General features: G+C 39.4%; 2 protein-coding genes across 2 annotated transcripts; one reads left to right on the forward strand and one right to left on the reverse strand.

Annotated features, from left to right (window-relative positions):
• Window positions 1-133: 133 nt before the first annotated feature.
• rps9 (ribosomal protein S9) lies at window positions 134-2,309 on the reverse strand. Its single transcript, XM_054621715.1, has 5 exons — window positions 2,261-2,309; window positions 1,469-1,581; window positions 1,234-1,356; window positions 849-1,035; window positions 134-391 (listed from the first exon to the last, which is right to left on the reverse strand). Exons 2-5 carry the CDS (start codon window positions 1,563-1,565, stop codon window positions 214-216), a joined length of 585 nt encoding a protein of 194 aa, XP_054477690.1. The 5' UTR covers window positions 1,566-1,581; window positions 2,261-2,309; the 3' UTR covers window positions 134-213.
• Window positions 2,310-3,132: 823 nt separating this feature from the next.
• Window positions 3,133-14,035, forward strand: rbfox1l (RNA binding fox-1 homolog 1, like). Its single transcript, XM_054621696.1, has 12 exons — window positions 3,133-3,219; window positions 8,120-8,356; window positions 11,499-11,678; window positions 11,842-11,895; window positions 11,979-12,071; window positions 12,163-12,232; window positions 12,325-12,384; window positions 12,476-12,611; window positions 12,704-12,743; window positions 12,828-12,895; window positions 13,764-13,845; window positions 13,951-14,035. Exons 1-12 carry the CDS (start codon window positions 3,133-3,135, stop codon window positions 13,993-13,995), a joined length of 1,152 nt encoding a protein of 383 aa, XP_054477671.1. The 3' UTR covers window positions 13,996-14,035.
• The last annotated feature ends 989 nt before the right edge of the window (window positions 14,036-15,024 follow it).

Here is a 15,024-nt window from a genome sequence, read left to right on the forward strand (position 1 = left end):
TTTCCCTTCTCATGTCCACAATTATGCAATATAAACGTGTCCCAAGTCGTATAATTAGACTTTATATAATAATGTTATATAATAGACTTCATGTGAGCCACTATTCTGGTACGACAAAAAACAAACTACTCAGTTCTCTGGTCAGACCAAATGTTTTTATTGAAAATTTGTCAGAACAGGTAGTATCAAGACACTCCCTGGACGACAACCTTCTTAATCCTCCTCCTCATCGTCAGCTCCTCCAGCTCCACCCTGGCCCTTCTTGGCGTTCTTTCGCTTGACGCGGCCTGGGCGTCCACCACCGTATGGAGACCTCAGGGAGAAGTCAATGTGCTTCTGGCTGTCCAGGCGAACCACAAAGGAGGGGATGTTCACCACCTGCTTGCGCACACTGCCGAGACAAACAAAGATATACTTTAGAAACTTCCATAGTCCCATTTTGAAAGTACTGCTTTAAAGAGCAAAAAATAAGAAATTTACTATTTTATTACGACTGGCTTCACTGAGATTAATTCTTAACAGTATTAAGTACATCATACAAGTTGAAGGAACTAATACAATTGCCCGAGGTGCAATCCCCGTATACTTTACCTGAAAGCCACAACACAACAGTGGCAAAGTCCAAGCCCTCAGTGGCTGGATTGGCTCTGGGCAATGTTTACTGACAAGGTATACGGTTTTTATACCGAATTGACCTTGATGAAATGTTTAACTGTTCTCAGCCGAGAGCGTTACAAGTTGATGGTCCTCTGATGAAAGAGGAAGCATTGAGTTTCTGATGAGTCCTCATAAGACTTGTGAGCCCCGGGATTATTTGACGTTTGTTCCCCTGGTGCCTTAGAGCTTACCGAATGTGCCTCTGGCGGATAAGGACACGAGCATGGTGGATGCTTTTGGCAAGTCCAAGCTTGAAGACCTGCGTCTGCAGCCTCCTCTCCAAGAAATCTTCAACTTTCAGACCCAGGATGTAATCCAGCTTCATCTTACCCTCATCGAGTACACCGATCCTCACCAGACGCCTGAGCAAAGCATTACCTGGGAAACCACACAGGAGTGATTTAACAATCCAACATACAGGTACATACAATGTGCTTAAGGCAAATTGAGTAAAATGGAAATATTGGCCTCATTGACGAGGAATTCTTGACACCATGGAGAAGTCTGATGCAAAAAAGTGTTTAAATCATCGGCCAATACACCGCTCAAAACTGTATTTTAATTAATTTTGCATACCTTCAAACAGACGCTTGGGGTCCTTCTCGTCAAGAGTGAGCAGCTCTCTGGCAGCTTTGCGAATCTTGGCCAGGGTGAACTTGACCCTCCACACCTCACGCTTGTTCCTCAGACCATACTCGCCTTAAAAGAAGATGGGACAGTAAAACGGTTAAAGGTCGCTGCCATCTAGACCAAAGAGGACAACACAAAGTATAACTTTTAATACACTGGTGTTAATGATAGCTCAGCATACCAATGAGTTTCAACTCCTGGTCGAGACGGGACTTCTCGAAAGGACGGCGGGGGGTGACATAAGTCTTGCGACAAACCCAACTCCTGGCAACGGGCATGGCGGCTTATAGGGACCTGCAACATAACAGAAATTATGTTAGTTCATTTAGAAAAGGGGTAAATATTTAAAGCATAAATAATAAGCAGGAATCCACTTATGCTAGTCCCATTCACACAGAATAGACTTAATTTCATAACACTAAAAGTTGCAGCCTAATTATTTGTTATTGAAGAATATAGTGCACACTGCTACAACGTATGGCAATACATCTTCATCTGAACAGACCTGTTCAAAACATCATTTTGTTTCTGCTGTTGCATCTTACAAAAGTATCATAATTTACAATAACATGGCCAACTATATTACTGGGATGTTAACTATACTCGCGGTTAAACGTCCCAACTGAGACATAACGTTTCATTTTGTTCAAGTAAAGATATGTGGAAATAAATGAACACTGCTACGCTATTAAAGCTTCATTCAATATATTTGTGACAAGAAATGGTGTAAGTACCATTTGACAAACCTACTACTAGGCCACAGCTGCACCACGTGGTGTAATGTGACGAGCTAGCGTTAGCCTAGCTGAACTAGCTTTACACTTTAACTATCCATTTCAAAAGCATACTTTAGTTAATTAAAATACACATTCACCTAAAGAACTACGTTTACTTTTGAATGCCCATGCAAGTCAGTATATCTAAAAGGTCCAAATGCTGTGAATTTGTGAAGGCATGAGGTCTTATCATTTACCTTCTCGGTCAGGCCAGCGCAGTGAAAGAGAGCGTTGAGGGAAGCTCCCATCTATTTATAGGGCCGACGCCAGGACAACATATCCCAGAATGCACCTCTGCGCCGGAACGGAAGTGGAAATGTCCGACTTGTCGCCCTCTGTTGGTCAAACAGGAAAAAGAACAGCTGAAAATACTGACTGTATGTCTTTAGTTTCAAACAAGTGTGCGTTTTCATGCTTGCCCTCATATATGTGTGTCATTAGTACAATTCACAAATTCACATAGCCCTACCTTAAATTTAATTAAAAAAACAGATTTTTAGCTGGTGGAGCACACAACTATATGATAACTTTACACAAAGAGTCAAATTAACTGCTTTGTGGCCTATTCAGGGTTTTCTCATTCACTGTTGAATAAGCTGTGTGTAACATGTGGTGTGAAGTCTTACATGACACCAGGTTTAAGGGTGAGGGGTGGTAAGGTGGTAAACACAGAGAGAAGGACATGGGTGACTATTTATATAACTCTGAAACGGGACCCTCGGCATGTGTTTCTGTCTGTCAGGCTGCATGATCAACCGATGGACACAGAGGCTCACTTGCTTTCTCTTTCATTGCTCTGAATCCTGTCTAATCTGGACAGGACATCGGTTGTTTTGTGGACTTTCTTTGTGTTTTCTTCATCTGTGAGGTTGAATTGAGTCTTAACCTCCTTTCCCTCGCCCTCTTGGATTTTGTTTTCTCCTGTTGGGTTTTTTTCTTCTTCTTTTTTCCCCAGTCTTATCGCCTTCTCTCCTGTCTGCATAATACCCCTTCCTTTTCCCCTGCTCTCCTTCTCCTCTTCCTCCCGTCTTCCACCTTTCCCTGTCTCCTTGTGCGTGGTTTTTGGGCCATGCTCTCCTCACCCACTGTGATTCTCCAGCCTTATGGACTCCCTGTCTACCCACAGACAACCACATGCTACCCCAGCATGGTTCAGGTAAACTCAAACTTAATTTGCTCTCACATAAATGTTTGTCTTCACAACCCTGCGTCATCAAATGTCCCGTTTGTTGAGACTTCATAAGGTGACTATGGAATCAGGGGTTTGAAATAAGAAAATATGTGTCATTATATGAGTACAAATTTGAATACAATCCATTGCTGAATGAGTTTGGGTTCAACAACAAATAACCATTTCTTGAACCCCTAGTTTACATGTGACCAAAACTCGAGAACCCAAAGCTAATCTTTTTAAATATCACAGAATACTAAGGAATTTAAGAAATTAGCAAATTTTCACATCTAAGAATCTGAAACCAACAAAACTTTAGCATTTTTTGCTTAACAAATTACTGAGACATAATCCTTTTTTGTTCTGTTGATCAACTAATTCCTTAAGGTCTATATATTGTTTTCATTGTAAATTAGAAATGAATGTCAGTGTAGCCAATAAACCATCCAGACAATAGTGAGGAGGAAAATATTTAATTCACCAGAAGAAACCAAAGGGCCTTAATTTCCTTCAGTTAATGAATATGTAAGTAAAGTAAGCAAGTCAAGTTTATTTTTAGCATCTTTCACAAAATTCACAAGAATAAAGATAAGCAGTCACATATTACATCTTATTTTGTTAAGTGTCGTATTGTTTGATAGTGACTAAACATTAATGCACAGAGGAGATTAGATTAGGAAACATTAGGGGTTATCTTTAGTCCACTGGTCTCAGTGATGCCAGCAGGCGGTACAAGTGTGTGTATATGTGTTTGTGTGTGTGTGTGTTTCTAAGTGTCCCTGACATACCATTAATGCCACAATGCATCTGGTATCTCTCTATCTTGTCCCTGTGCTTCACAACAGCTGTATTTTTAGCCCTGCTCTCCTTAGCAGATAATCACAGGAGGAGATTCTGTCACCTTTCTTGTTTTCTGCACTCAACTCTACTTATAATAGGTGTGAAACTCGCCTGTTGTGCATTTAAAGATTGAGTTTTTAGCTGTTCAAGTATTATATTCACAACAATATTTTTAGCTTAGATGGGTACTTTGAGAAAAGAGAGGTATTGTTTGGAGGTGACTGTAACCAAAATGATAGGTTCAAGGCCTTTGGACTGAGATTCTTCTCCAAAAACAATCTGGACTTTTTACTACCTAAAAATGTTATATTTGCAAGGGTTGAGCAGCTACTCAGCAGTTTTCTGTAGAAATGTTTCCATATTGAAGTTAAACCTCTGTTTGAAAAGTTTAAGTTTTAAATCCGCTCAGGGACTTTGGTCACATGTGTTTGCCTTCTGTTTCTCCCCCATCTTTCTCTTCATCTGGTAAAATCCCCCAAAATATATTTTATAATATTATTAAAGGAACCTGCAAGATGTTGAGAATGAACAGGTGGAAAAATAGATATTTAGTTTCACTCAATAAGATCCATGTTCACTAACATTTGTAACTTGGCCGGCACTAAAAGGCCACATCTGCAGTTTAGTGTCGTCTGTGTGTAAATCCTGTGGCAGCTGTCCCAGCAGGCACCTGGCTCAGAGCCGTTGACCTCTGACCACAAAATGGCAGCTGAGGAGGGAGAAGTGAGGAAGAGGGAACAAATGGAAATCAAAAAAAGCCTGCAAGGAGGAGAAGGGGGGGACACAGTGTCTGCTGACACTGTGATACTAAATCAGGCAGAGTGGCTGGTGGTTACAGTCTGAGGTAAGACAAAGACTGGTAGTGATATCTAAAAGATTGTGTTATCTGGACTCATCGCACTCTTTTTATCTGTGAGGAGGGTCGAGGCAGTCAGACATTGGTGGTTTCATGCGATAAATGGGACACAATACAGACACAAGATAGTGTTGACATGTTTGGAAACATGATCCAGAACAATACTGTAAGTTACACCAACTGAAGAATCTATCATTAGTCTGTAATTCCCAGAAATGGAAAGAATCACAACAACAAACATTATTGCAGGGCTTTTAAAATGGCTCCATTTTAATGACTTTAAATCCCAGTAGGGCTTCTAAACTTACCAAACTTTTCTAGCTCTTCTACTAATTTCCTTAGTCATTATACCCACATTACTGATTATTTATCAAAAAAAATATTTTGTCAGAGTACCAACTCTAGTCAACACTAGAATATATTTGTTCTAAAATATTGTGGTATTTTTGATTTGATTTTTCTCAGTATCGCAAATCAAATGCCATCACATCATCCTTAGCGGTTCTTTGTTTTTATTGCCAATTAGAAAAATGTTAGCATGCTCACATGCTAAACAAAGATTGTGAAAATTATAAATATTGTACCTGCTTAATATCAGCGGTTTAGAATCTTAGCATGTTTACGTTAGCATTTAGCTCAAAGCACAGCTGTTACTGACTCTGTAGCCTCATAGTCTTTATATTGAAAGAGAACCCCTACTCTAATTTAACAAACAGACTAAATGAGAAACACAAGAGTTCAGTAATGTGTACAGTCTAATCTCTGGTAAACTGACTTTAAATATTTTGTTGGACAGTAAAAGCTGATATTCGAAATAGAAAACATAAAAGGGGTCTTGATGCTCTGTAATGCTTCCAGCTAGAGAGTTTAGTGTTTGAAGTTTGAAACTTGGCTAATGTGTTTGACCCATGTTAAACCATTCTTCCTCCAATTTCTTCTTTATTGCGCTGTATCTTCATATCTTTAATTTTCTCTTGAGCGCAACATCTAATAGAGAGATATATGAGAGTTTGTAAAATGAAAGTTGAGAGAGATTTTAATTAAAATAAATCTCTCTAAATCATAAAGCTGGCTGACAAACTTTGCCTGTAATTCAACGCATGGATAAAAGTTATGTTTGGATACAGAGATTCAAAGACTTCTATAATCCTTTAATGAGGGGAAGATATTAATACTGAAATAGAAGAATGCTCGATTAAGGGAAAAGTTTGACCTTTAGGGAAATATGTTGACAAGAAGAAGATTGAATAATCCAGTTAGCTTAGTTTAGCAGAAAGACGGGAAACAGTGGAAAACATCCTGGCTCTTTCCAAAAAACTAAACAAAATCCACCTACAAGCACATTTAAAGATCACTAATAAACATAAATCTCGTCATAATCCATAAAAGAAACTTGTAAAAACTGTGAGCCAGGCTAAGTGTTTCCCCCTGTTTCCAGTCTTTATGCTAAGCTAAGCTAACCAGCTGGTTGCTGTAGCTTTGAATATACTGTATTTTTCATTACACTAAAAACTTAGATATATTTTAGCTAACAACAGTTGTATTTTATGAAGTACTTCATGTTCATGCAGTCAATCCAAAACTGCAAAGTATTGTAAGTAGTAACTAGTACTGTACTAACCATGTGTTTTAGTATGATATGATTATTTGAGTTGTTGCATTACTCTTTAATGCCACAAAAGCATGGTTTATGATACTTAAATATTTGAGCATGAAGTCTGAATTATTACCGAGAAAAGAATGAAAGAGCTTTTTTCAGAAAAGTAGTAGGTGGGAGATATATTTTATTTAAAAATAATGTGATTGAAAAAGTAATAAATCCATGTTGCCGTCTCAAACGTGATATTCTTAGAGTCGACCTTTACCATGATCTACTGACCTGCAACTGTAGAAGCATTTACTTTCATACCTCACCTTGGGGTAACAGCTCTATCTGCAGAGAGTGTGTGTGTTTAAAATGAAGTGTGGGTGGGGGATGTGGTGATTGACAGCTACAGATGACCACAGCTGGTGTGGCGTCCTGGTCCCTTATGCTCTGGAGATCATTTGATGTGATTGGTGGATGAGTAGCACTTATGGTGCAGTAGGCGGGTGGTCAGCTGCATTAAAAGATGCAGCAGTTGTTGGAAAATGCATCAGAGTTCGAAGAATGCAGTAACGGGGTAAGACAATGCTTTTAGCTCCTAACTGGAATCACTTGTTTCAACGCTGTATGAGATGGTTTTCACTTCTGTTTCTGTGATCTGTTTTCATTTACATTTCGCAGCTCAACTCTTTCTGTTTCTGACTGGAAGGAGTTAACATTTAGTTTTAAAGTGTGATTTGACTGAAATTAAGCTTTAGTGACCAGATCTTAAGATGAGACTGGTCTCATTCACTAAAAACTAAACCCCAAAATGATCTATTTTTTCCTCAGTTAACTCATTGATAATTTATTTTATATGTCAGAAAAAAGTACAAACTCCTGTCACTTTATTTTCAGGTTCTTTTGTCTAAAAAAAGATGTACATTTCTTTACAGTAAAAAACAGATACATGCAGGAAATCTTCAAATTTGGCAAACTTGAATAAGAAAATACTTGGCATTTTGCCTGATTTTAATTAATTTATATAATGCTTTGTTGTTGAATTTCCCTCCAGGTATCAATAAAGATAGATAAATACAATACAGATGTATTAATTGATTATATTTTTTTATTCTTATTATGAATCGGCAAAGTAACCAAAGTTCTCAAATAAATGCTGTGGATTAAAAAGTGCAATATATTCTTTTGAAGTGTAGTGGAGTAGAAGTAGAAATATAAGTAGTGGAAAATGGAAATACGCAAGTACAAGTACCTGAAAAATGAACTTAAGTACTGTACTTGATCGAATGATAGTTTCCACCACTGGCAGTTAGAGATCCTTTTTATTTTAGTATTTGATCCAGAAGTTACAATAATTTGGTCTTAAACAAGCATGAAGACATTCATAGGTTTGGTTTTTAATTGTTCTTTCTGTCATTCTCACCTTGGAGTGATTTGCGTTTATCTGATGTTTGTTTATGCATTATAAACTGCATTCAAGTTTAGAACAATTCATTATTCTGAAAGCAGAAGAACAGTAACAATATGGTGGTTAGTTTGTTTACACCTCTGGCATCTGATGTCCTGTGAGGCTCATTCCTGCCTCCCTCTCTCTCTTCCTTCAGGGAGGTCCCTCTCAGGAGGCCGGCCCGGGCAGCGGTGACCCCGGCCTGTCTCAGGTCTACGCCCCTCCACCCTCCTATCCACCGCCTGGTCAAGGTCCACCAACATCTGCAGGCAGAATGCCACCTCTTGATTTTACCTCTGCACACCACGGTTCAGAGTACCCCGAACATCCCCAGCTCAGAGTGTATCAGGGCCCTCAGCTGGACGGGTCGGAGGCTCTCACATCCAGCAACACGGTGAGAACAGTTTGTGAGTGGAAGCACATCATGACAAGCAACTCCCTATGAAATATGATCTTCAGTAGTAAACGTTACAAGAAACCCTGCTACTTCAGGTAGAACGTCCATAAATCCTATCAGGGGAACATGGCCAGATTAAGTTTCCTTCTATATTTAGAGGCCCACTTCCACTGTTGTGTCCATGTACGGGAATGACGCTGACACTCAAAGTGAGGGGCGGTGGCTGAGTGGGGATTTGTTGATGAAAATACATCCCCACTTTTCTGTCTCCCCTGTGTCTTATTTAGCAGGCAATAAAACAGATCACCTTTCAAGATTATGGCCGTGACATTTTGTGAAGCCATTGAAAGATAACAGTTAAGTGTGTCGAGGATGAACACGTCATAACTTACACTTTGTATGGTGAGTTATTTGTGGTTCATCCAATCAAATCACATACATTTGTGATAGAGGACATAAGTATTACTATAGGGAAAATTAATTGAAAAATGATTGTAAAAGAATAGATGTTTAAGAATGTTTGTCACACAGCAGAAAAAAAATATTCTTCTCAACAAGCCATTATGTCTGTGGGTGTATTTCTTGCTTTCTAAAATTAGGTGACAATATCTGCCCATGCAGTAAGATTCATTCAACCTGTTTCTGTTTAAAATCATCTTGTCAATAATATTTATTTAAATCACGTAAAGTTTTATTGATTCCAGTGCAGCAACCTACCTTTTTAACCGTGCTAGTGCGGCAATATGACCCGTTATGTTGGCCTGTTGGTTTCGTCCAACTCTTTGGTCCACACATAAATATCTCAACAACAATCCCTGGAGTGCAATGATACTTTGTAGAGACATTCATGGTCCCCAGATAAGGTTCATAGTTTTGGTTTTGATTAAAATATCTTGACATAACGTTTTTGTCGGATTGACACAAACATTTTTACTGTTATTCAAAGTCCCTAAATTCTTAAGACTTTTTTAAACTTGTGGCTTTACCACTAAGCGCCATCATCAGCTCCAAATGTCAGTTAATTCAACATAAAATACATTGAAAACTAATAACATTCTTCTGAGCCTCAGCTGTGCTTTGTGCTAAGTGTATATGTAAGCACGCTTACACAAAGAAATGTACTGTTAACATGCCAACGTGCTGAACATAGTAAAAATTGTACTTGCTCAGACACTAGTTTCTGGAAAATGCTCTGAAAATATGATTTCATTTGGAAACAGGTTGAAATATTGGTTTGACTGATTTTTCACTTTCATGACCTCAAACAATTTTACAGGGCTCCATTTAGACGGAAATTAGTGATACTTATCAAATGGCAGCATACACAAATCAAATCTGCTACAGGCATTTACACATCCACTATGATAAGTTCAGAGGTGTTTAGTCTGATCTGTTTGGCAGGTCGGCTCTGTTTCCTGCTGCAACACATCTCTCTTCCTCCTCTCATAAATGGTGTTTTGTGGCCCCATCTATATATTTCATTACTAGAGCCCCTGACATACTCGGGTCCGTGATGATTTTCGGGGGAAAGTTCAGACGTCGCCATGGAGGGAGGGGGTCAAAGGGGGAGGCTGACCAGATGAACCCCTTTCCCCCTCAGAAATATCACTCAGGTCCAGAAACACATTTCTGCATCGTGATATGAAACCACCACCCACCTCAACCCTCTCTCCCTGTCTCCCCCTCCTCTGTAGCCTGTCTGTGGTGTGTGTGTATGTGTGTGTGTGGGTGTGTGGGTGGGTGGATGTGGTAGTCTGCAGTAGTTAGCCGTGGCAAACCAGTGTAGTTTAATCCAGTGGCCTGTGTGCGTTTGTGTGTGTAAAACGCTCCTTTGTGTGAATGTTTCTCAGTACCTTTCTCTGTCTATCACCAACTTATTAATTATGCCCCTTGACAAATGACCTTTAACCCTTGGCAGAAAAGCAGCACCGTGACCCCAGACTGACCCTTGTGGAACGTACAGTTTTTTATCTCTTTGCCTTCCCCCCATCACCCTCTTCCCTCTCAAGCTGTCTGTGCACCTTCTTTGCCTTGTTTACTTTGGTTTAATGTTATTCTTCACTGCTGCACTGAGGCCTTTTCTACTCTCTGCCTCTTGGTACTAGAATGCTAATACTCAAGTCCTCTCTTCTGCATAAAGGACTGCAATATCAATACTCTCCCAGTAATTTTACTTTGCTTTTTAATGTTTTTTTAATCTTTACAACGCACTCTGCTCCTTCTCTGGCTCTCACTGCTGAAGCTCACAGTTTTTTTTCTTCTTTCTTTTACTTGCAGAACTTTTCACTCTCTCTTTCTTGTTTGGACTTATTCATTTGTCTTAAAAACATATAATTAACATTTATCTTCTGCAATGGTTGATGATGCTGGTTGATCAATACATACACGTGCACACACTAGCATCGTGGTGCATTGTGGGATGATGAATGTTTTGGTTTTGACACATTAGTCCTTGGATTTTCTGCATGGGGCAATTTTAATAGGTTAGATATTAATGTATGTATATTACAGATTATTACAACTGCTTAGATAATATGAGGAATAAATTACAGACTTTATTGCTTTTCAGGGGAGTTATTTAACTCTGTTTGCCACAGCTTGAGTGAACATACGTAGTTTTAGTGTCAGAAATATATATTTTTTTAATTTTGTACAGGTTTTAATGTCTTTATACTGTATAGAGGCATGCATTTAAAGACGCCTCACTAAAATGGAGCCCTTTCCTGCCTCCTCACATTTGCCTGAGAAGGATCACTGGTTGCTGAATGCTCTTTGACCTTTGGTTCAAATCACTTTGTGAAATGATCTTTGCCTAATGCCATGTGATGCTTACACGACTGAATTTTTTACACAAACAGAATTATCTGAAAGATTTTGCCGGATTTGTTCCTCGAATTGACTTTATTTCATTTTTTTTTTACCCCCTTTCTTTCTTTGCTTTTCTGCTGATGCGCTGTCCATATTTTTTCCTCTCACCTACTCTCATCTCATTCATTCTCTTTCTTTTTCCATCTTTTGTTTTCCATCTTTCTGTTTTTGTTTGTTCTTTCACGTCCTCTTCCTTCCCGTCCATTCTTCATCTATCCCTTTGCTCGTTTTCTCTCCTCCTCCTCCTATTTTCATACTCTCTCACTGTCAGGAGGACGTTTTGGCCCCTTTGACCTCTGACCCCCAGTCGCTGACCGTGTCGGTCTCATCAGGGGGCGGAGCAGGAAGTGGAAGTGATGACGAGGGGTCAAGTAAGGCCCAACCGAAACGCCTCCATGTCTCCAACATCCCGTTCCGCTTCAGAGACCCAGACCTCCGCCAAATGTTTGGGGTATGAATTTCTCAATATGTCATACATTGTGTCATGCAGTGACACAATGTATTCATACAATTTTTGTATATATATATATATATATATATATATATAAAATAAATTGATTTATTTGTATCTGTTCTAATATTTATACATAAATTCCTTATTCTGACATTTTCAGCAATTTGGGAAGATCCTCGATGTAGAAATAATCTTCAATGAGAGGGGGTCCAAGGTGAGCATCACAGAGTCATAAGAACTGAAACCTAATTTCTTAATGAACAAAAGCAGAATCTTATCAAATAATATGACTTGCAGGGCTTCGGATTTGTCACCTTCGAGAGTGCGGGTGAGGCTGACCGAGCAAGAGAAAAGCTGAATGGGACGATTGTGGAGGGGAGAAAGATTGAGGTGAGGGAGAATTCCCAACTTAAATTTCTACATTAATATTCTGCATGCTTATCTTTTATCATTGCCTTTGTCCTGTTCTCTGTCTGCCCAGGTTAATAATGCCACCGCAAGAGTAGTTACCAAGAAGCCCCAGACGCCTCTTGTGAATGCTGAAATTTCAAGTAAGACACCTCTTTCATTTTTGCACATATCACTTTGTGTGCTGATGGATTCTGGGAGTTTCCTGTGAAACTAATTCAGATTTTCTGCGTAGCTTCTGGATGGAAGATCAACCCTGTCATGGGGGCGATGTACGCACCTGAACTCTATACAGGTAACTTCTTCTTCATAAGACCTATCTGTTATTGTATTGATACTACCAGTATTGTGTTTTTCAATATTTCTACTGTATTTTCTTTCTTTAGTTGCCAGTTTCCCGTATCCCGTAGCAACTCCCACCTTGGCCTACCGGGGCTCTGCGCTGCGGGGTCGAGGCAGAGCCGTCTACAACACTATCCGCTCTGCTGCAGCTACACCTGCTGCTATGCCCGCCTACCCTGGGTAAGACTCTGTGTCCAAGTAACAGTGTCTGGTTTACATTCACTTGACTCACTGCTTTAACATGTTAATATTGTTTTTATCACTTTTATCAGGATGGTATATCAGGATGGACTGTATGGAGCAGAAGTCTATGTAAGTAGCTGTACTCGTTTCCTCCTTTCAGTCATTTTAAAGTGCTGTAGCTGTATTCATGTTGTTTTATATCTTTCTGTGCAGGGTAGCTATCCTGCAGCTTACAGAATGGCTCAATCAGCATCTGCTGCCACGGCAACCTACAGTGACGGGTAGGCAGATAAACACCACTCACAGACCGATTACAAATCAGCTTTTATTTTGTAAATCCAGACCGATTGAGCCGTAATAGTGTAAGTTTAATCTTTAACTGCATCCGGTGTTTTATCAAATATTGGTATGAATGTAAAAATATCTGCCTGAATATCTGAAATTAGATTTTTGAGCCAGATTTTCACTTGCAACATTTACAAACACTTCTTTATCATGACCGCATACCGTTTACTTTATGGCTCCTTGGAACTGTTAGAAGCAGTAAAAGGATATTAGATCAGTCAAAAATATAACTGAATACATCAATAAACTAGAAGTGCCCTTGGAGAGCGCAGATGAAAAATTATTTGTGTATCCTCCCCTTGATTTGGATCTGCTCCAAAATATAATGGTTCTTCCTTGACCCGTGAGTCATGCTTCTACAAAGACTCGTGAAAATCGGGCCTGAGTTTACCCGTATCCTGCCGACAAACAAACAAAAAAAAGCCTCCTTGGCAAAGATAAAGATAAATAATTCTGTTTTGTATTTCCCCTTTATCTGTAAAGTAACAGTGAATGTATCATCCAAGGCACAGAGGTTGTGTACTTGTTTTTGTGTCTAGAAAGATACTCAACAAGTTCTTTACTTCCAATCTACAAGTACACACAAACTACATGTCAGGTTTTATTAAGGCTAATTCAGATTTTCTTTTAGACTTAATGTCTTTCACTTCGACTAGGCTCAATTAAATCAAAGTGGAGAAGGCCGTTATGAAGGGAGCATTCATTTGATAATTTAAGAAGATACACTAGGAGGCTGGTTTAGCCTTTCTAGAATACCAGCTACGGCATCTGACATTTACATCTGCTCCTGATGTCTTTGACCAGATACGGACGCATTTACACGACAGCTGCGGATCCCTATCACCACTCAGTTGGACCAACGACGACATATGGAGTTGGTACAATGGTGAGTTGAATCCAAACACACACCTCCTCTGTTGGGAGCTATCTTGTTACATGTGCGGTCAACAGCAGACCCTGGTCACACCTGGCACACTGCTTCTGTCAACAGGCCAGTTTGTACAGAGGAGGATACAACCGCTTCACCCCGTACTGAACCACCCCCCTCGGAGGGCAGACGTCTCTTTTGAACTCTGGGATTGGCTGATCCATGGACGCTGCAGGACCGAGTGGGAAATCATTGGGAAATGTGGAAATGATTTTACTTCCTGCCTCCAACACAACCTCTCCTCGAGAGACTAAACAGACTGAAGTTGTAAATAGTGTAGGACCCATTGTACATCCTACTGATGAATACTTAGCACCTGGAAGAGGATGCTATGGTTGTAATATATAGACAGTTGCTTAAAATCTTTAAAGGATTATTGCTTTCTGAATTTAAAGAGTACTGATGTTGGATAACACTACGGACTTTGGAGATCAATACTGTGAGAATTAATTTTGTGAGCCAGTAGCTGGAATTTTTCAAGTTTCACGGGTCAAACTTTACAAGAAAAAGTTTGTACAATGTTGAATGACTTATTTTTGATGGCGATTATTTAAAAAATCTGTGTGTGTGTGTGTGTGTGTGTGTGTGTGTGTGTGTGTGTGTGTGTGTGTGTGTGTGTGTGTGTGTGTGTGTGTGTGTGTGTGTGTGTGTGTGTGTGTGTGTGTGTGTGTGTGTGTGTGTGTGTGTGTGTGTGTGTGTGAGCATATGAGTGAGGTTACACATCAATATTGTTCAGTAAGCAGGTCAACCAAGAGACAGCTGTGACACCGGTTTCAGAATCACAAACAGCAGAATAGTGTTTGTCTGGATGTAGTTGGAATTTATTTTCTTTTTATTTCCTTCCTAACAATCTACCTCTCAAACATATTTCACTTTTATTACAAATCCTGTATCGTTTTCTTTGCTTTTTATTCTCTCTTCAATTCTCTGTCCAATAATAATAATTCAACACTGTTTAGTTTCTTTGGCTCTGTACCTCACGACCCAATGAGCCCGATGCTTATTGAGTTATTTCTCCTCTTCTCAACCAGATGTTTTTTATTTTTCTGAGCTGCTTTAAACCCTATTTTACTTTCTCTCTGCTGTTCTCATCTGTAAGCTGCAGATATAACTGCTCACTGTTATCTTATTCTTCTC

The sequence above is a fragment of the Anoplopoma fimbria genome, chromosome 20 (genome assembly GCF_027596085.1).
Source record: "Anoplopoma fimbria isolate UVic2021 breed Golden Eagle Sablefish chromosome 20, Afim_UVic_2022, whole genome shotgun sequence".
Lineage (NCBI taxonomy): Eukaryota > Metazoa > Chordata > Actinopteri > Perciformes > Anoplopomatidae > Anoplopoma > Anoplopoma fimbria.

Bases quoted from the DNA above. Each gene is read 5' to 3' on its own strand.
- rps9 (XM_054621715.1), bottom strand. From the start codon at position 1,565: ATGCCCGTTGCCAGGAGTTGGGTTTGTCGCAAGACTTATGTCACCCCC. The intron at 1,036-1,233 runs GTATGCAAAATT...GTGGTTTCCCAG, and splicing joins CCCCAAGCGTCTGTTTGAAG to GTAATGCTTTGCTCAGGCGT. The intron at 392-848 runs GTAAGCTCTAAG...TTGTCTCGGCAG, and splicing joins ATCCGCCAGAGGCACATTCG to TGTGCGCAAGCAGGTGGTGA.
- rbfox1l (XM_054621696.1), top strand. From the start codon at position 3,133: ATGCTCTCCTCACCCACTGTGATTCTCCAGCCTTATGGACTCCCTGTC. The intron at 12,612-12,703 runs GTAAGACTCTGT...CACTTTTATCAG, and splicing joins GCTATGCCCGCCTACCCTGG to GATGGTATATCAGGATGGAC. The intron at 12,744-12,827 runs GTAAGTAGCTGT...CTTTCTGTGCAG, and splicing joins TGTATGGAGCAGAAGTCTAT to GGTAGCTATCCTGCAGCTTA.